At 32.7% G+C, this 22262-nt stretch overlaps 1 protein-coding gene across 2 annotated transcripts; it reads left to right on the top strand.

Moving 5' to 3' along the window:
• Window positions 1–3365: 3365 nt before the first annotated feature.
• Window positions 3366–22206, top strand: LOC148613522 (large ribosomal subunit protein bL21m-like). 2 transcript variants are annotated; one of them, XM_088586868.1, is made up of 7 exons: window positions 3366–3661; window positions 14278–14374; window positions 15618–15682; window positions 16427–16593; window positions 18668–18720; window positions 21035–21141; window positions 22013–22206. In XM_088586868.1, the coding sequence occupies exons 1-7, from the start codon at window positions 3580–3582 to the stop codon at window positions 22078–22080; spliced, it is 639 nt and encodes a 212-aa protein (XP_088442994.1). In that variant the 5' UTR covers window positions 3366–3579; the 3' UTR covers window positions 22081–22206. The 2 variants fall into 2 exon arrangements, with proteins under 2 accessions (XP_088442994.1, XP_088442995.1); XM_088586869.1 differs by lacking the exon at window positions 3366–3661 and adding an exon at window positions 10170–10192.
• The last annotated feature ends 56 nt before the right edge of the window (window positions 22207–22262 follow it).

Raw genomic sequence — 22262 nt, 5'->3', positions numbered from 1 at the left:
TTTCTGTCCCGGCTCCATGCATAATTGATAATAAATGGCTTTTTCCTCAATTGATTGAATAACCTCTGCTGAATTATGGTTACTTCTGAACCGGTGTCAATCATAGCACTCACATTAATACCTTGGATACAGCCCTTCAGTCTTAACAAACTAGCTGTTCCTAGTGATGCTACACTGGCTGTTCCATCATTCACTTTTTTAGCTTCTTCAATGTTATCACTTTCAGAGTCAAATTTTACTTTGGACTTCTTCCCCTTTTTCTTTCTCTTTTGGGATTGCTTCCTTTTTTCATCCTAGTTTTCTCTCAGAGCAATCAATAGCAAAATGGCCTGGAATTCTACAATACCAACACTCATTGGATCGTCTACCGTTTCTCCATCCACGACCAATACCTCTACCATATCTATAACTCCTATCACCTGGAAGTGTTTCCTGATAGGGTCTTCTCCCTGTATCTGGAGAATTTCTCATTTGAGGTTCAGAACGTCTGTTTCCACCTTTTGAAATGGGACAGTCGTCTTTCAAGATTACTTTGTCTGGTCTTCATTTGTCTCTGGTACATACTGAGCTAAGTTACGTTGTCACTCATTTTCTTCAAAATAGTCATAACGCCATTGTCCTGGCTCAATCCCTGTACCACGGGTGTATCTATTTGTTTCACACTCTGTTCTGATTCTGTTTTAGGTGTACCCACCTTAGTAACAGACTGACACGCTTTTCTAGTATGTTGGAACCATTTAATTTTGTCCAATGCACCTTCTATAGAATTTGGCCTCGCCATGCATGCATTTTGACCATCATCACATCCTTAGCAAAATCTCATTATTGCCTCTTCAGTCATATGTTCTTCAGGAAAATCCTTAAAGGCTTTTGCTACAAACCACACAATTCTATCAGCCCATTTTTCTAAAGTTTCATTTGGCTCTTGCACACATTGTCTGAACTGGAGTTGCGAAGTTTCCTGCAACTCCAAAAGGCCAAATCTCTTCTCCATCTTTAGAATTAGTGTGTCAAACGACATCGTCTTGTCCTGTTCCAAAAGCATAGTGTAGAAGTCACTTGCTTTATCCTCTAGACAGAAACACAGTTGATAAAGCTTTTCCTTATCATTCAAGTCTTCCAATCTAGCATACCCCTTAAACTTGGTATAAAAAGACTTCCAATTACCTTTCTCTGTGAACTTCAAACCACTAGGTATCTTGGATAAGGTTCTTTTCTTCGGTTGGCTGCCTTAGCGATTGTCTACTCATATGACTTTCTTGATTTGTTCTATGACTATCTCTTATCTTTCTCTGTTCCACTGGTCGTCGATTGTAGTCATCATACACAATGTCACTTTCTTCTGTGGAAGAGTCAGACTCGTATCTACGAGTTATGTTCTTATCACGTCTAGCCTGAGCCTTCGGTCGTCTGCCTTTTCTCTGACGAACTATTGATGATCTATCAGACAACTCAGAGTCTTGAGTTGTATACTCATTATATTGTTGATCTAACTCTCATGGAGCTTTTGGGATCAAACCCACTGGTCTACTTCCGAATCGATGAATTTGTGAGTGCGAACTCACTGTCTTATGGCTATCTTCAATCAATACATCTGCTTTACGTGAGATATGTGTGCTGTGATTCACTATATTCATTGTGTTAGGTCTTACTGGTGTCTCATTACATTGTTGATACCTATGGATCTCTGATGACTTAGGGGAAAAATCCTTATATTCTTGTTGCGTACCTGTTGAATGTGCTTTCACATATTGGGGACTTAGTACAGTTACCCTTTGATCTCGTTTATGTGTAGACACATAATGTGGTCTTTGTTGATAGCTGGTGAAAGCTACTCTATCCTGTTAATGGTTAGTTGAATGATGTTGATGTTTGTTGACATTTTGTAAAAGTCCATCATTCTGCATATTAACATGTGTCAATGTGGAACTGGATCCGTACCCACATTAGCAATGTTGATAGGTTGTTGAACCTTGTTGATACCTTGTTGATGTTGTAATTGAGGTACTTGGTTAGATAGTATCACCTGATGAACATGATTACGTTGACTTACTACTTGTTTAAATAGTTCTAACGTTTCATTCCATTTGGTATCTTGTTGAATGTATGTTGATTCTTGTTTATTGTGTTTCAACACCTGATGAATGGATGCTTAACATATATAAAGGCCTCTCTTTTTGGTTGTTTAAATGTTGGTTGGTGAGAACCTAACATAGGTGATTTATTATCATATTCACCTTGTTGAAGCCTGTTGACAGCTTGTTGAGAGCTATCATAACTTTGCTGACATTCAGAATTATTTATGGTGTCTATCGGGCTATCTGGTACACCCATGGTTATTTGTTAAGACACTGTATAAACTTGTAGAGGCTTGTTGAAACTTTGTTGACATTTGTTGACATCACTTGAAATGTTGTTGAAGCCTACTTGTTTTTGGCGCTTGGATGTTAAAACGTCAATATCAGATTGGTTTAATGAATATTTTAATGACTCATCACCACTTGACTCCGCCAGTTGTTCAAAAGATTGTTGACATAACTGATTCAACTCCATTCTGAGGTTATCTGTTTCGTTATTGACTTGACGAAGTTTATCTGTCACCCCAATTGACCTCTTGTCCATTTTTGGAGTACTATGTTTAAGTCTAGCCAAATCATCACTCGGACTAAGTATTGGTTGACCTTGTTGTCTTTCCGAGAGCGAGTTTGTCTCTGATGACATACATGTAATGGTCAAATCGATTCACCATAGTTACCACTATCAGTGATGTGAAAGGAATTTCAGACAGTTGACTTTTGTCGGAATATGAATTACTCCTTTTTAACACTAAACTTTAAAGAGGGGGTGTTGTGGAATTAGGTTAGAACATTCCGATATAAGTGGCACAACTGTTACGTCGGATCAAGGATGAGTCACACCCCAGGTGGGAATTCTCTCGGACCATAGAGGACATGTACCGGTGATGTCACCAGGAGATGAGATGGGCTCCAAAATCCTAGCATCCAACTCACTTTCTGCTTGTCCCATTTTAACATGGTTAGACTGAAGATATTTATCTGATGTGACAACTTCTTGGATGTTGTTATGAAGAATATAATAACTGTGTTTGATGGGTTTTCGTTTACAGGAGACAGAGAGAACAGTGCATTTATCATGGTGGAAGGCCATTGGCCAGTCTTGTTACCATTTTGCTGCTGCATCAAGATCACATTGAAGTTTAATGCAGCCACTCTGTCATTTAATGGGTATACATGTATATATATAATACTGTCGTCAGCAAATAATCGCTATTTGTCGTGTTTAAGATAATCCGGGAGGTCAATGATATATACCAGGGACTTATGTACATATATCTGATATATATACTAGCTGAATGTATTAACCAAGGGTAAAGCAACTATTTGCACGGGGCAGGACAATTAACCACTTTAGAGACTAATGAAAACCTTCCGTTAACTTCTCATTTAAGTGAAATTGTGCCGATTTTTCCAGGGATTACATACTACACAACATACTAGCTTAATAGAAACCTTCGTGATCGGGCTGTCATCTAGGTTTTGTCAATAATCACATAGGAAAATGGCTTCCGGTCAACAACTCGTGAAGATTTTTCAACGGTCTTGTTCACTTTTAAGTAAATCTCTATCTAATTCGACAAAAGGTAATTGATATTGGCAAAATTTATGTGTTTAAATAACACATTTGATTCAACTGATGATGCAAATTGTCACGTTGAGCCTGAAATCCTCGTAGGCAAGGTCAGAGATAAGTTTCTCTGACCCTTCAACCCTCTCCTCTCTTTGTATCTGGATATAGGTTTGTTGGGTCGTGCAGTTCAAACACTTCCAATAATTTGGTGTGGTACTTTATTATGACCCCTTCCTTACATGTCAATTTCCAAGGAGCAGAATTTTAGGGTCATGAAGTTCAAACTAGACTTATTTTTACATTTATACATTTAATTTTGTTGCCAGCATTTTGTTAAGTTTCCGAAAGGGTGTTATATCATCAGTACTATGGTTTAGCCGTTGTAAATTCCAAATCAATGCTTCACTTACATGTATCCACAGAGCATAATCTAGGATTCAGTGAATAGGAGACGTGACTTCTCCCTTCCAGGAGTGATAGGGAGGAGTGAGTCAGGAAGTGGGAGAAATCATACTTCACCACTGGAATATTTTATCGCATTGGTATGAAATTGTATCTTAAGGACATGTATTCTAATAAATGATAAACAAATATGATAAGTTTAATACTATAATTCCATTTTCAACAATTGCAAATGAATAAGTATATGTATTATCAGTAACTTTAATTGAATATAGTAAGTGATCAGATTGTCATTGAGAACTTGTTTCTTATACATGTTATAGTAACATGTTCTTAAAGTATGGAACGCCTAAACTGTCTGAAGAGATACACATTTGTTTACGTGTTGTCAATTTTATATTACTTGCTGTGGTTTTATAATTACATCTGGTCACTTTGTATTTATGTTATGTAGGAACATCTTTACATTATGTCGTTTTGTCTTTACGTTCTGCCATTTCATCTTTACATTCTGTCATTTCGTCTTTACGTTCTGTAATTTTTTCTTTATGTTCTGTCGTTTTATGATTACGTTATGTCAACATATATTTACATTATGTTGATTTATTTTTACATGCAGTGGTTTTCTTATAACGTGAGGTCGTTTCATCTTTACGTTATGTCGATCTCTAAATACTTTATGTGCATCTTCTTTTCTTTACGTGCAGTGATTTCTTCTTTATGTGATGTGGTTTCTTTACATGATGTGGACAAAAATTTCATGATGACATGTGACCCCAGAACTTTCCGATCCAGTGTAAACTTCAAATCAGTCCGTAAAAGGCAAAATAGACGTCACAACGCCGATTAGAAATACACTTGGGTAGTCTGTCCAGTCACCCTAGAGTGTTTATTCTATAGTAAAAAATAGCTTATTTGTTATTTACCTTCAATATGATCGCAATTGATACACCTGGGAGTCTGTTGATGACTTGTGGCGACTATCGTAGTAAGAATATATTTTTTTAATTCCAAAAACATGGGAATTTCAACTCCTGCGAAATTTACATAAATTCCACTCTACAAGTTATTGCATGACTAGATTTAATTTTCTACCTTAATAAACCACCAAAACTAATTTTCAAGAAAGAGTTTTCAAAAAAATGTTAAAAATATTACCCCTACCCTTAGATTGATTGATTGATTGTTGGGGTTTAACGTCCGAGCAGCAATATTTTAGCTATATTCAGATAATGAACATGAAATAGATGATGAAATGAACATGAATGATGATGAAATGAAAAAATAGGGATGCCACACAAGGATAATAGGGTCGACAAATTTAGAATGCCACTAGTTAAAGGGAGGGATGGGTAAGATTGGGCAATTTAGCCTCCTGTGGCGGAGCGCAAAGGTTCTTACTCCTATCGAATACCACAGCAGTGTTCTTTAACGTGCAAGGAACGTGGCATCTTTCCAACACAGTGCACCACTATGGTCTGCGGTCAGGCCATCTGTATCACAGCCAGAAAACCCAAGCATCCAACATGCCAGGGGTACCCCATTCCACCACCTGAGGCACACATCCCAGTTGCTCTGTGGGCAGAGCGCCTAGCCCCCGGCTAGGTTTCTGAGCACTATTTAGTCGCCTTTTACGACAAGCTTAGTGCTGCTGCAGGCCTATTCTTTTAACACCCGGACATGCTCAGGGCTCCCCCTACCCCTAGAAAACTGGTCCCAGTATCAAACATAATTTTCATTCACACCATACCGACACTGTGAAACTCATATTTTAGGCATTCATAATTAAGATAATGATTTACTCAACATATCTGAACAATTCAAAACTGTACTTTTTTGTATTTTTGGTTACTTTTTAAACCTTGTTGAGGCAAAAATCATTTTTAGCTCACCTGTCCCTAAACCATATGAACTATTGCCATCACTTGGCGTCCGTCAACGTCTGTCGTCATTAACAATTCTACAAAACTCTTCTCCTCTAAAACTACTTAACCAATTAGAACCAAACTTAATATGAATGTTTCTTGTGGTATCCTCCATAGAACTGAAATGGGGATTTTTGTTTCGTCGAAAAACATGGCTGCCATTACTAATAATAGTACAAAGAGGTCAGACAATAGTTTTTTGCATATATCTCCAAAACCGTCAGGTTTTGCCAAATTCTTTTTATTGCTGAAATGATCCTTATTATAAGGCTTACTAAAGTCTCCAAGGAGAAAAAGTTGTCAGACGTTTCCTTGTTAGAGTTATTGCACTTGAAAGGTGAAAAATGATTTATTTTTTTAAAGATTTTAGCCAATATCTTGAAAACTATGATAGATAGAATATAACTTTTAATTGATGAAATGATCCTTATGACATGACCTACAAATGTTTGTGGTGATCAAACTTGTTGGATGACTCCTTGTTAAATTTTTTGCCCTTGAAAGACAAACAAAATACGTTTTAAGCAGTTTTCAGCCAATATTTTGAAAACTATAATAGATAGAATGAAACTTTCAATTGATAAAAGGATCCTTCAGGTAAGTTTTACCAAAGTTTTAATTGAGTCAAAACTGTTGGACAGCTCCTTAAAGTTAGAGTTGTTGTCCTTGAAAAAAAAAATAACTAGGTGAGCTATTTAGGGTCCTTGCAGCGTCTTGTTTACGTTTTTTATACTTGTAACTTCTTTTTTTCTGCAAAAATGAAGTAAATTCACATATGTATGTATCAATATGCTGCCAAATGTCTCGGTTTTACAATGATATCAAGAAAGTTGCGGTAACATTTGGGTTTTGTATCAAAATGAATACAATGGAACTCTGTCTCATAGAAATCACTTAAATTGACATAGTTTTCAATGTCAAAACCCTTAGAGTATTTATTCTTCAGTAAAAAATGACTTACTAGTATTTGTTATTTATGTTATGGATATTCACAACTGATACTTCTTGGATTCTTTTGGTGACTTGTGATGATTTTCGTAGTCAGAATTTATAAAACCAAAACAAAAAAATAATAATAAAAATAAAAAATGCTAAAATGAGAATTTCAACATTCCCATAAAAAGTTGCGTAACTTTGACTCCACAAGATACTACTCAACTAAAAAGTCTCAAATTTTGAATCATTCGATAGAAATTAAATTTCCTGAATTAATAAACCACCATTAACTGATTTTCAAGAAAGATTTTTTTTTGAATGTTTTAAAATTTAACCCCTTCCCCGAAAAAACTGGTCTCTGTATCAAGCATAATTCTCATTCACAGCATACCGACACTGTGAAACTCATATTTTAGGCATTCATAATTTAAAAGAAAATTATTTGCCCAAAATATCTGAACAATTCAGGCATGTGATTTTTTATAGGGTTACAATTACTATAAAATCATAAAAAGTAGAATTTACAGAATTTCAGAATATCTTCTATATCACCCGTTATTATCTTATTCAGAATACCGTAGTTTAAACAAGCTTTTGTGTGATGCAGTAGATTTGTATAGTGTCTAAGCTTTCAAATCGGCCAGGTAATTAATATTTGAACTTTTCTAAGAAAAGTTGGTGCAAAAATTATCACACCTACCCATGAAAAAAAATCTCCACATGAACCAAAATCTTAATTTTTAACATATAAACGGCGTACACTGGGCGATTGCTTTCATTATCGATGCATCCAACATATTTGCTAATTTCAACTGCATAGGCGACAATAATGTGTTTTTTTTTCATAAAAAGGGAAAATTCTTAAAGAAATTCAAACGCCTGAATTGATCAAATATGTTGAGTAAATGATTATCTTAATTATGAATGCCTAAAATATGAGTTTCACAGTGTCGGTATGCTGTGAATGAAAATTATGTTTGATACTGAGACTAGTTTTCTAGGGGTAGGGGTAATATTTTAAATTTTTTTTTGAAAATTCTATCTTGAAAATTAGTTTTGGTGGTTTATTATTGTAGAAAATAAATTTAGTCACACAATAACTTGTAAAGTCGAATTTATGCAAATTTTCGCGGGAGTCGAAATTCCCATGTTTTTGGAATTAAAAAAATATATTCTTACTACGAAAATCACCACAAATCATCAACAGAGTCCCAGGTGTATCAATTGTGATAATATTAAACGTAAATAACAAATAAGCTATTTTTTACTATGGAATAAACACTCTAGGGTGACTGGATGGACTACCCAAGTGTATTTCATTCAGCATTTTTCTAATCGGCGTTGTGACGTCTGTTTTGCCTTTTACGGACTGATTTGAAGTTTATACCGGATCGAAAAGTTTCGAGGTCACAAGTCATCATGCAATTTTTGTCCACATCACGTAATCACGTAAAGAAGAAATCACTGCACATGAAGTATTCAGAGATCGACATAACGTAAAGATGAAACAACCTCACATTATAAGAAAACCACTGCACGTAAAGATAAATCGTAAATATATGTTGACATAATGTAATCATAAAACGACAGAACATAAGGACAAAATTACAGAAGGTAAAGATGAAATAGCAGAACGTAAAGACAAAACGACATAATGTAAAGATGTTCCTACATAACGTAAATACAAAAGGACCACATGTAATTATAAAACCACAGCAAGTAATATAAAATTGACAACACGTAAACAAATGCGTATCTCAGACAGTTTAGGCGTTCCATATTAAAGTCTAAGAATGGTCTGCATCTTCATGTGGTCTATTCCTGACATTCATGTGGTCTATTCCTGACAAAGAAAAAAAGATAATTTATGTAAATCATCTCTGTTCTGACATTATGATGAGTGCACTTGTATTGTAATTGATATGAAGCACAAATCAACCTGCATGTTACATGTACATTGTTTAGTGAGATTATTTTCTAATAATTGTTAGCTATAATTTAAATTGATAAATGAATGACTGCAATTTGATATATGGTAGTCTATTATCCAATAAGTTTCCCTGATATTTTTTTCATAATTGATTATAGTTAGCTTAATTATCTTTATTTTGGCCTTAACAAAACAAAGTGTCACTTCAGACCAATGTGCACTCATACCCATAACAGTGTTTCAAGCTGAACCTACCAATTATTATATTTCTTTTAAAACCATTGAAATCACTGTAAGAGTCTCTCATTGAGTAAATAAATTAATTGTTGTCATCAAATTAAATATTTAATCAAGGAACACAAAATATACATGTACATGTACCTTACCTTGTGTGATTGTTTTCCTTTGATTTTGAATATGTTTCATTCAAATAAGTTCTGCTGGTTTTATTAATCATCCAAGTCAAAAGAGAGGGTGATACATTCCCTGGATTGCTTGGAACTGATGAAAATTAAGTGAACTTCTTCCAATTCACATTTTCTCTTCATTACAAAAATTGCCACCACTTTGGTTGTTTATTACCTGGAAGGGCTAGAGTTATCTCTCTTTGGTCAAATTTCACAGCAACTTCACTTCTCTTAAAAGAACAAGAGCTGGTGACTTTTAACTATTTTAAAAAATCCATCGCGACTTAAATCTCCATTTTGCTCCCTAGATTATGCCCTGTATCAGTGCTCGACAATAATATGTAAGCTTTGAAGAGGGTACACTCCTCGAGATGTTTAGGTTTCCTGCACACACGATACCTAAATGCATTATAAACGAACATTTTTATTGTGCATTTAAATGGACGCTCCCATTGTGCGTTTAAACACACGATAGACGAGCGCTCACAGCGTGCATTAAAACGCACAATAGACGAACAATGAGAAATAATAATATTAACAAATAATGACCAAAGTAAAAATAGAAAATAATTATGATAAATATTATAATAAATGAATTAACGAAAATATATAAATTAATTATAGCAAATGATATAAAAATAACTGTTGAATCAAGGAAATAATCAAAATACAAAAATAAACAAATGCTTGTATCGTGCTTTTAAAAGAACACTTCTATCGTGCGTTAGTCATGTTTTTAAGGTAGTAGACCTGGGGTAAGGGAGGTAATCCAAATTGAAAGAATTTTAGTCACTAGAGCGTTTGAATGACTCCTAATATGCAAGCTTCAAAGTGATACAGATGTTAAAGGGAAATTACTCCAAGAAAGGGTTCAACTTCTAGAACAAAGATGCCAGCACCAGTAACTCTGCTCTATTGAAGTATGGATTAAATATTTCAAATGGGTACGTTGAGCAATATTTTTATAAGGTGGGAAAACGTTTGAAATGATGCCTTCTATTGCAAAGTGCAAACCTTTAGATAAAATATTAAAACTGAAATATGAAAATAATCTCTGTCATGAGACAGTACGGCTAACCAATAACCTTGCCAGTTTTATAACTCCTTAACCTTTTAGAGAAATTTTTTATAATCCCTTATAAGACTTGGAGCTTTCTGTTTTCATTTTGTTGCTTTGTTCAGCATATGACTCTATCCAGCATTGAACTTTGTTTAGCATATAAGTTTGTCCCTTTGTGCAGAAGTATGAATATTTGTGTGACATTAATTTGCAACAGTAGTTGACTCAAGCTGTGCCCAGCAATGCTCTTTCATCAATATGTCATCATAATTTAATTTAATATTTGGTAACCTTATAGAATATTAACATGATTTTATAATTAGCCATAGTGATTGGTTATTTAAAAAAATATTTCAATGCCTTACCTTACCATCATTAAAACTTTAAAAAAAAACTACACGGTGAACTTTTCTGAAAATTTGTTTATTGATTTGCATATGATTAGTCCATATAATATAATTTAGTACGAAAAGTGAATTATGGATTTTTTGCAAAGCAGAGGTTTTTATATAAGCAAATACCTGAAAATTATCACCCCTTTTTTGTTATTTTGGTAAATTAAAAGCCTAGTATCTCTAAAATTCCATGTTAAATCTGATACATCAATCCTTTTGAAGTAAATTTTACTTAATATTCATATATTTATTTAAATTTATTGTAAAAATGACCTCAAAATACCATATATGGTTCAGTTTGGCCAATGATTAAGATTTCTAAAAATAGCAATATTTTAGTCTTCAATGTTCAAAATCTGCACAGTGAATTTTCTTAAAACATTGGTAAATGATGTGCCACAGTTATTGTAATATCATGTACAATTTTAAAGAAAATTGAATTATGGGAAAATTTTGGGGTTACCCCAGGTCTGCTACTTTAAACGAGCACAAAATGATGTGTATACGCATGATAAACGATACACGAATGCTGAAATGAGAAATGTGAATGTTTCAAGGAGTGTAACTTTGAATTTAGAAAATTCTACTTGGCTTGTCATTTTGCTGATAATAAGGCAATGTTTTAAAGAGATAGATTACTTTTGTTTGAAATAATTTAAATTTTTGGACAAATGCAGGGATATAATTGAGTTGGGATTCAAGTCTAGACAGCAGGGCTAGTCAGAATTCAAGTCTAGACAGCAGGACTCGACAGAAATTTAATTATTCTAAGCCAGAAAAAATTACCAATACCCATGATTGCCTTGAGGATTGCAAAGCAACCCAAATTTGCTAGGGCTTGCCCAACGGTAAAATTTTGCTTATTTAATACAAAATCCTGCATTCACCTAGAATGTTCTTCCGCATGTTTTGAACACTTGAAAACCAATTTTTAATGTGAAAATTTTTTATCATGAAAAACATTTTTTTTTTTATTTTTGAGAAAAAAAATTTATTCAAAATGTTGAAATGTCCATATACATGTACAAATAAATTTTACTAAAAGTTTTAGCCTCTTATCTTCCTTTGAAAAATGAAAATATGAAAGGGACAACTTTGGTCAACTAAAAGATAAGTTTTGATACATGTACATGTACAATGTAGATGCAAATTACTTTGAATCTACATTTGTATGATTATCCTAAAATTTAATTTACAATGTATCTTGCTTTAAAGACATACCTGTTAACCTAGTCAAACCTAATTGTGGGAGATCTCCTGCAATCCATCATAAAATTGTGGGAGATTTTGCGTGACAACATTATCAACATATTTTTCAGGAGATTTTGTGTGAGGACGTTATCAACATATTTTTTTATGTTATAAATTAAATAAAACGGAGGATTTTAAATATTGTTTTCAAAACCATAAATACATGATGTATACAAATGAATCAACAAAATGAATTATACATGTATTCTCAGAAGTGATGCTTGGTAAGGCATAAAATAGATTTTGCCCTGTTCCAGTGTTCATCACTGGCATGTCAATGAATCTGGTATTGATGGACCTGCTTCCATCTTTAAAAATGTGAAAAAGAGTAGCAAAGAACTTTTTTGCATCTTTTGATATACCGCTAGAACCTTCAGGTTCCCTTGATTACACTTTCTCTACCATTGTTTTCATCACATAAAATTCTGAATGGTTTCTGTTTACAGTTTTCAATCACTGTATGTTTGTAACCTCAAGACTTCGTACGATAATCTGCTTTATGAGTTGGTGCATTCAGTCCTTTTAGTAACATTAAAATTTCTCTGCAATTTTATTGTCAGGGAATGTTTTTTTTTTTTCAAGAAGTCAGCAAAATGATCAGACACACGGAACAGCAAGCTGTGTTTGGCCACAAAGTTCGTAAAATCTTGACATATCTATCCATTTGAAATTTAAAATCATGCTACTTGTTGATATGAACAATGATAATTAAAGAGACTCGTATGTTGATCAGCTGTTCCAAGCGTTTTGTCGATAAAGCACTTTCGTGACCCATGCAGTAGTTGACATAAACAAAAATAGCGGACAAAAATTTACAAAAATTTGATAAATTCAATTACGGGAGGTTTTTATGGGAGGATTTCTTGAAACTGGGAGATTGATGCTTCCTGCGTGGGCGACTTTTTAGCTCACCTGGCCAAAGGCTTTGTGAGCTATTGCCATCACTTAGCGTCCATTGTCGTCATCATCGTTAACAATTATACAAAACTCTTCCCCTCTGAAACTACATGACAAATTAGAATCAAACGAGTTATAAATGTTCCTTTGGGTATCCTGCATAGAACTGATGTGGGGATTTTTGATTCATCGTAAAACATGGCTGCCGTTACTAAAAATAGAACATAGGGGTCAGGCAGTAGTTTTTACATATATCTCCTAAACCATTAGGTTTAGCTACGTTCTGACATTGGTTAAAAGTTTTTAGCATGATGAGATCTATCTCTGGTCAAATTTTGGTTTTAAACTATTAAACCATGATGGAGTTATTGCCCTTTTTCAATGTTTTTTGCCATTTTTAATGTTATTTCTTTCAAAAATCTTCTCTGACACTACTGGACCAATTGAAATCAAACTTGGTATGAATGTTCCTTGGGGTATCCTGCATAGAACTGGAGTTGGGATTATTGATCCGTCAAAAAACATGGCTGCAGTTTATAAAAATGGAACATAGAGGTCAGACAGTAGTTTTTCGCATATTTTATCTCCAAAACCTTTAGGTTTAGCCAAATTCTTTCAGTTGCTTAAATGATCCTTATTGTAAGGCTTAAAAAAGTCTCCAGGGATAAAAGTTGTCATACGATTCCTTGTAAGAGTTATTGCCCTTGAATGGTGAAAAATTACTAGGTGAGCAATTCAGGCTCCTAGGAGCCTCTTGATTTTTTTTGTTGGTCAATAGGTAAAATTATGACAGACTCTGGCAAAAACTGTGAGGGTTGACACCCATGTTAAAGATAAATAAATTTTGAGTAAACTTTATTTTGAATAATGTTTCTCAGTGTTGATTCATGTCCCAGTCATTCATTCTAAATCACATGTCATTAGCTTGCATCTACTTAGTAAAACACTGATAGATAATTATAAAACTGTTGCAACTACATCTATCCTCTTTAATATATGTAATATAGAATCATCTCTTAAAAATATTTTAAGAGATAATCCTGGGCATTTTACAAAATCATTTGTGAACCAAAGATATGTGAGTTTTCAAAGATATTTGTGTTTTAAAAATCAGGATTTTTCTTTCTTTCTTATAATATTGAGTTGTTAATCTGAATGTCTGATATTTATTTGAAATCTTGAGATAACCAATCAAATTAAAGTATGACATCACACAAAAAATGAGAAAATACATGGAGCCAAGAGAAAGGGAATGGAACAAAATTATTCCAGTTCAAATAATAATTTTTTGAATGGAAACAGGTCTACTTTTGTATCTGGTATCTGCAATACTGGCAATAGAAGTATCAATCCATTTAAAAGATTTTTTTTTTGAAAATTACATGTACATGAAAATCAAAATGTTCTTGTTTCTTTTTGCTTTCAGTGATAAACTGTCAGTGTCAAGTGCCAGGCAGAAAATATCAACATGGGACTTTCAGTGTCCACAAATACCTTCATACTTCTAGTCCACTACAGAATAGGTATAAACAATGTATATATTTTAAGTGTTTATGTACACTGTGCATATGTCATGTGGTCTTGTAAAACTGTGTATACATACAATTACCTTACAAATTGAATTTTAGCAGGAACCAAAAGAGCTACATGTACATGTAGTTCATAGAAGCTAATTGTGGCTACAAAAGATAAAGAATAAAGTGGGAAAATGTTTTCAAATTTTCTTGGTTGTTTTGAATGTAATAAACAAGTAACAATTTAAATCATTTCAGTCTGTTATGCATGCATAGTGATTAAGCAAAAATTTAAAATAATATTTTTTTTTATAAATGTCATTCAGTAACACTTTTGTAAAGTAACAGAATTGGTGGCATGTACATTGTAAAATACTGTTGAGCTAAAGTACCCATGTCAGTATGCTACAGAAAGTGGTTACTACTGTAAGCTGTAAAAACTGAAACTGTATAAATTGAGAAAAAATGGAAAAGGGAATTAAACAAATGTATGTGTACCAAAGGGTCAACTTCCCCTACAGGCTAAAAACCACTAATTCCACTTCCCATAGGCTTCTATGCTAATTTCACAATATTCAATGGCTTCTCTGGACTTTACCTTAACTTTAACCTGCAGAGGACTATATATCAGCATGATTCTACATATGTCAGTTCACAATCCTCAGAATGGCATGTGGGGTTAGCAGACTTGCAGTGCAGTACTGGTCACCGGAAGTGAAGTGTCTATAAATAGCATGGGAAATCCCAGTGTTTTCACAAGATAGGGGTATATTTAGAAATCATTATGGAGATTAGGCTTCACATCACAAGAAGCAAAATGCACCTATAAAATGTACAGAAATGTTTTTCCTTTCAGAAACTGTTTAAATTTTTTAAATGAGATGAGAACTTTTTTCACAGCACTATGAGGAACAGGGGTAATTTCTGCGTAGGACTATTTTTGCGTACGTTCCAAATGCTCATTGGTTGAATTGGTGGTCTGTAACCTACAAGAAAGAAAACTGCCTAGGGCTGTCAATGAGTTTCCATTGAAGGGTTAGAAATTCAGCACACTCAAAATATACCTTCCACCAATCAAATTTACAGCCATTCTCACATGGCTCCCAGTTTCCTGTTTGATGAGCTCCAACCCTCCATTACCTCAACCAATTGCAGATAAAAGATGCATAATACACACTGCATGTACCACTAAAACTCTATTCACAGGTGGTCTGATTATATGTACAAACATAATGTATGAAATGTATTGCAGTAAACAGAAATTTAGTACAGCCAGTACAGTACAGTTACAGAAAGAAGCTGATTCTAGTAATAGAGGTAGTAATTAAACAATGATTTTTTTGGTTTCTATTTACTCTTCACTGCCTACAATAATGATCTTTTCCTTCTCTTTCAATGCTTTGAATGGGAAATAAAAATGGCTCAGAAATTGCTTAAAATTTTAATTGCAACACACTTTCTGATTGGATGAAAAATTTTCTCGATCATCTCATACACCAAATTTTGTAATGTGGTTGTGACGTCATCAACCTTTTTAAATGGTTTACTTGTTAAATTTTGGTACTATAAAATTAAATTATAAAGAATGACTGTTTACATCTTTCCTGTCTATTTGAAGTAACCTCAATTACCATGGTGCACAATTGAAAATAACCTGCTGTGCAGGTTATTTAGTGTGTACCACATGATTGAGGTTATTTCTTCCAAATCTATTTAGAGATAAAAAAAAAAAAATGCATGTTATCAAATTGGAAAGTGGGGTGTTGATATATTGAGCATTGCTTAGTTTTTTAGTTTTATTGAGCTTTACAGCAGTTTAATGAATATAAGATGTATACATGTATCTGTGATTTCTTTTTTTCTGATAATTAAATTGAAGGAAATAAAATCATCTGTCCTATGATTTCATAGCAGGGAATTGTGCTACCCCCTACAACTTCATATCAAGGAATTGTGATATTAAAATAAATTTGCTTTACTTTAATTGTTGTACATGTTAATTGAATTATATAACAATTTTAAATTGTTTGAATATGATACACGTAATCTTATATAATTCAGAACTGGTAGTTAGTAAAGTGAATGATGCATTGGAAAAGCCTGACCTAGGAAGGTTGTTTGCTGTGGTATATATCAATGGAAAACAGAGAAAAGTCACAACAGAGGATTTGGTAGTTGTTAGTGGTTACTTTCATCCTACTGTTGGAGATAAAATAAGATTAGAAAAGGTAAGAATAAAATACGTTTTCTAAATTTCTGACACATATTGTAAGATATTTCTATCAATTATGGTACGTGAATTTTATACAGTGCTGTTTTGGGGTTTTGATCCTTCAGAATCAAATTACCTTATGTCACCTGTCCATTACTGGAACTTTCCTACTATTTCTGAACACTAAAATATAGTCCAAATGTAATTCCTTTTATATCATTCAATACCGCTTTTATAACAAGTAAATATGTTTCTTGCAATACATCAGCTCAGTAATATTCTATTATTTCTGCAAATGAAATTAAGATCGAGTCTTCATATCAACTGAAGATTTGAGGGACTCCTTTTTGGCCTTGAAAGATATTTAGTAATGAATTTGCATTTAAGGAATTTATTTCTTGTAGTAATGTGTCTTGAAGCATAAAATGTGTTGAACATGTTCATTTTAACACACTTATCAAATTCTCCATCCTATCATTGATATTTTACCATTTATGAACAGGAAGTGAAGAGCAATTGTTTTGACCAAGTAAAATTGGCAGGAAAATTCAAATTGATAAAAGTGTCCAATTTTTGAAAATCTTGTTTTAAGGAAATTATTTTCTTAATGTTAAATTCTTTAAGTATAATTATAATGAAGGATGAATACTCTGTTAATATAGTTTTTGAATGTAAATGCACACTAACTTTCGGATTGCTTTGAATTTGGGGAAAAGGTGAAATGGAACAAAATTTGTAAATGAGTATGAGGTTAGATCAGTAGTATGGATTGACTTTCAGTTTATACATATTAGAAAAAGACAGTTCTTAATAATATTTAAAATGCAAATGTATGATCACCATTTTGATATAACATCATGTTTTCTTTGAAATTTTGTTCATGCTACAATTTTCAAAATCAAAAAACCTTTCAGCACTTTGATTGGATTTATCGTACAATGTATAGCAATTTTAATTTCCCTATGCAACATCAGTATGCAGTGAGTTTTTGCGTGGCACTAGTGCAAATATAGTTAAAATTTGTGATGTTATCCTTGACAAAAGTTCATTTTAAGCAAGACTTTAAAATTATATTGTCATACAATAAAGGGGTTATTGCATGAATACTGGAGAATACATGTATTATCCCTTGTAGAATGTATATTGCTCTCATAAATTTGTGCAATATAAAACTCTACTCGGGATAATATTCCCCAGTATTCATGCAATAACCATTAATATTATTTCATCAGCTAAAGTAATATGAAACATTATGTTTAGCATAATAAAAAGTTTGTTTTAACTTTAACTAAACCTTTCATGTTCATTTAAGGGAAAAGAACTGCTTCACTGCAGCACACACATTGTATTTTGATGATGTTCATATTGATAATTAGGTCTATTTAACTATCATTAATTTTACTTAAATAGCAAAATTTTACCTCACAATCTCTGTGATTCCTGTGTGACTTTTGAATTTAACTTAGGATCAATATTTACAGTTTTTAATTAAAAATGACGGTGTACTTGTACAAAACATTTCTAAATTCGTTAAAAAAAAGGTACATGTTACTGATTTAATTGGTAATGATTTGAATTAATGTCTGAAAGCATAAGCAGACTTGATTTTGTTCCACGTAAAATCCAGATCTTATTGTCAGTTGTTTTTTTTTACTGTATTACAGTATATTTACTTTTAATTTCAGCAATTTTCCTCCATTATTCATTCCTATTTTCAACAAGAATTTGATATGTTGTGAATGGCATATTGATGTTCATGTCGTGATGTTTTGGCAAGAGAAAGGGAAAGAGTGAAATTACCAAATTTATTTCAAAGGGTGTATTATCACTGCTATCTATTTAATGAAGCTAGATAATTTTATAAACAACCATTAATATGTTTCTCTAAAAGAAGAAGCAAACTACTTACTGGCATTGTTACAGTATTGATTTAAATTACATTCATACATGCATATGAATAATATTTGAATAAAAATAAAGTTGAACCTAAAATATTTTTTGTTTAAAGTTGATAACTACTGAATGAATTGAGAAAAATATAGATTACTACCTGAACTTTAATGATATGCTGTCTTTTGTGTAAATTCCAGGTACTTTTAGTTGGTGGTCAAGACTTTACCTTGGTTGGTAAACCTATTCTAAGGTATGCACTGCCTATTGAGTATGTGAACTAAACCCTTATAATCAGGGGGTGCTCTGGCTTCCAAATTCTGTCGCCAGAAAAATTGCTAGCAGCCATATTTTGTCGCCAATTTTCAGAAATTAGAGCCAAAGGGTGCCAACAAAAATTATATATATTTTTTTAAATATGACAGTATTAAGTCCACTGATGAATTATCTTAGTCAATTAATCAAAGTAACCTCTCCATTCTTGACATACATGTACTCAAGATTCATTTTTGATGCATGTATGAAGCAGGTTTTAAGCTCCAGTCTGTCACTTTTCATATGCAAAATAATAATGTACTACTCCAGAAATAGGTGTTTTATTTCTATCAAGGACTTTCTATTACTATTCTCATATACATGTAGTACCTGATTTTAAAACATGTTCACCTTTCTCCTTTATTGTCTAATTTATCTTACAATATAATTTGATTTTGGGAATCCCCATTCTATTTGTTTACCGATTTTCCCGCCAAAAAAGTCACATGGCAAAAGTGTAAACAAATATCATCCATTTTTTTATTATTTATTTCATTTCGAAGTGTTTAGGCACTGCCTGATGGGATAATCATTGTTAATTGGGTTAAATTTATTCTGCTATTAGGTAAGCCTGTTTCTGAATGTATCACATGGTTAAACAGGGCTGTGAAGCATGTATGTAGCCATGTGCACATGGCTGTAATTGTGTTTACCTTTGACCAGATGATGAGAGTTTTGATTGGCTCAATAATACATTGTATATTTACATTTGATTGACACCTCCCATGAGGATATTGTCAGTCATGGTCATCTGGTCTAATTACCTTTAATTGCCTTCAGTCGTATATTGGTCATGGTCAATTAACTGTGACCATATGTCAACACAATTGTTTAATTAGAGAGAATATCTGTTGCTGATAAACTTCCTGTCAATTTTAATGTACAAAACCTAGGCACCAAGAAAATCGCCAACTGGCTATTTTTGTCCCCAGATAAAATAAAAAATCACAAATTGTGACATTGGCAAAGCCCAGCGCGACCCCTGATAATAAAATAACATTCTCTGATTTATAAGTTATTTTTAAATACTTCTTTTTTTATTTCATTTTCTATGATTTTCGTTGCATTTTGATTCTCATTATGGCTCTGCTAACCAAAAGTGAAAAGTAGTGTTAACCATGTAGAAATATTCTGTATACAAGTTAGTAGCTCTGTCATATTTTCTTAATATTGAATGATTGTATCCTGATGTGTCCTTAATTTGTTGAACTATACAGAAGTGTCAATACTGATTGACATTGGTCAAAACTTTAAAACTTACATGTATCACAGAAAATTACATTCACTTCCATGTAAAGAAAGATAACCCATTTCATTTAGTTCAGTTTCTATGGTAGATAGCTGTGGTGAATTTCATTATCTGTTCAATTGTACTTATTTTATTCAAGAAAGATGTAGATTCTTGCCGAAATACATAACTGACAGTCCAAATACTCTTAGCTATAGGGAATTGATGAATTGTGAAAATAAATTTACTATAAAAGGCCTTGCCAAATTAATTGAGATAGTGGTGTCTTTATTTAAATGATATTACTTTCCTGTTGTGTTCATTAATTATGTTCAACATAGTTCATAATTGTATATATGTTTATTTTGTACTACTATGCTCCATGTGGAGCCTCTTAGTGAAATAAGTTTCAATGTTTGATTTATTTGTCCTTTTTCACTGAGAATAGAAAAAAATATAAACATCAGGAGAAAGGAAACACTGTTTTCTATTCAAATCTGGATTTTACTGTTACAGTTCTGATTTTTTACTATATATTTACTTCAGACTTTGCCAATTTCCAGTTTGTTTGTTGACCTCGTAAAATCATTTCTGAATTTATGTACATTGTATTACCATGTACAATGCATGATTGATTGTATTGTAAGGTCAAATGATTAAATCTTGCAATCAACATTTTTATTTCACTTGTATTGTGGTGAGATCAGCTAATGATTTAAAACATATAGTAATTGTTTGAACCTTAATCAGTAATTGAAGGCTGTGCATAGTAATTAGATTAGAAAAAAATTACCATGAAAATAATAAAAAAAAAATATTCTTAAAGGCAGTGACTAAGAAATTCAATTATAAATATTGCTTAAACAAGATTACCCAGTGTATGAATATTTACCCTGAAAGCCATTTTTAATGATGCAAGGTTAAGAAGAAATTTCTTTTGTCCATATTTTTCTTGCAAATACATGTATTTGTGATTGATATTGATATGTGGAGTTAACATTACTATTATTATTGTTTGTTACAGTCGACAGCAGGTGATGGTTGAAGCAACAGTTATAGAAAAGACCCTATCACACTTTCATGTGTCTTTTAATTACAAACCCAGGAGGAACAAATTAAAGAGGTTTAATTGTAAGTATTGTTTGTCAGGTCATCAACTTTCATCTTACAAAAAACTAATTCTTTCTGCCATGTATAGGATATAAGATCATTTCCATGTGACTATTGTTAGATACCAAAATGTGTAGGTTTTTTCTGTGCAAATGAGCAACTTATGACATAATTTGATTGATTGATTTATTGCTGGGATTTAACGTCCGAGCAGCAGTATCTCATAATTTGAAGATCTGTTTGACTTATTTATTAGTCTTTCCATTTGATTAGGTAATCTCCCTCAAGTGAATATGTGATTAATTATGTTGCTAGGTCAGTATCATGTGACCATTTAACCACTTAACTTCCATGTCTGGTCTTTGTTCCAGGATTACATTATTTTGATTTCCACTAGAATCTTCCCTTGATTACTCTTTAGCCTCATATGTAGTTCAAATTCAAGTTTGACATGATCACTCAGCTCTGCCTTAGACATATTAATAGTACAAAAAGTTATCATTTTGAAAAAATTCTGCAATATTTTCTGAATGACAAAGATTGAAATTCTATCACACAAAGTGATAAGGTATTATGTGATACCCTCCAAAAATTGCTTGTCTCTGTCTTTGCTTTTGTCTGTCTGTCCCCAGACAGTTTCCAGATCATAACTTGAGGAGGGATCAATGAATTTTTGAAACTTTCATAGAGTTTAGTACCATAAAATACAGGTTAGTTTCAGTTTTCAGCAAAACCCAAAATGTACTTTCCATTTTGTTCCTTTTGTTATCCCCCATTTTTATAATTATGTGGGTGGGTGTCACCTTTTATAAGTCAGTTCAGTTTAATATGTTGGACCTATCATTATTGTTTAAAATAATTATGTAGTAAATTATGTATGTTTATTTTACAGTAAAGAGAGAGAACTATACAATTCTGCTGATCAACTCTGTTGATGTCAATCCAGTTCTACAAGACTGATTTATACTGTAGGAAGCAGTTATAGACAACATGAACTCAGAAGATAAGATAATGTGTTCAAGTGATTGAAGAACTTGATGTTTTGTGAATAAATAAATTGAATAAAATAGGGGATGTGGTATGATACCCAATGAGACAGTCATTCACCAAATACCAAGCAACTAATCATAAAACTTCTACTG

The sequence above is a fragment of the Perna viridis genome, chromosome 6 (genome assembly GCF_037379345.1).
Source record: "Perna viridis isolate PV_CMFRI_1.1 ecotype Kerala chromosome 6, ASM3737934v1, whole genome shotgun sequence".
Lineage (NCBI taxonomy): Eukaryota > Metazoa > Mollusca > Bivalvia > Mytilida > Mytilidae > Perna > Perna viridis.
The sequence above is the reverse complement of the archived record's forward strand: the minus strand, read 5'-3'. Positions and strand labels throughout refer to the sequence as shown.

Excerpts from the sequence above, each read along its gene's own strand:
- LOC148613522 (XM_088586868.1), top strand. The coding sequence starts at position 3,580 with ATGGCTTCCGGTCAACAACTCGTGAAGATTTTTCAACGGTCTTGTTCA. Across the intron at positions 15,683-16,426 it reads AGCTGATTCTAGTAATAGAG|AACTGGTAGTTAGTAAAGTG; the intron begins GTAGTAATTAAA and ends TATATAATTCAG. Across the intron at positions 16,594-18,667 it reads ATAAAATAAGATTAGAAAAG|GTACTTTTAGTTGGTGGTCA; the intron begins GTAAGAATAAAA and ends TGTAAATTCCAG.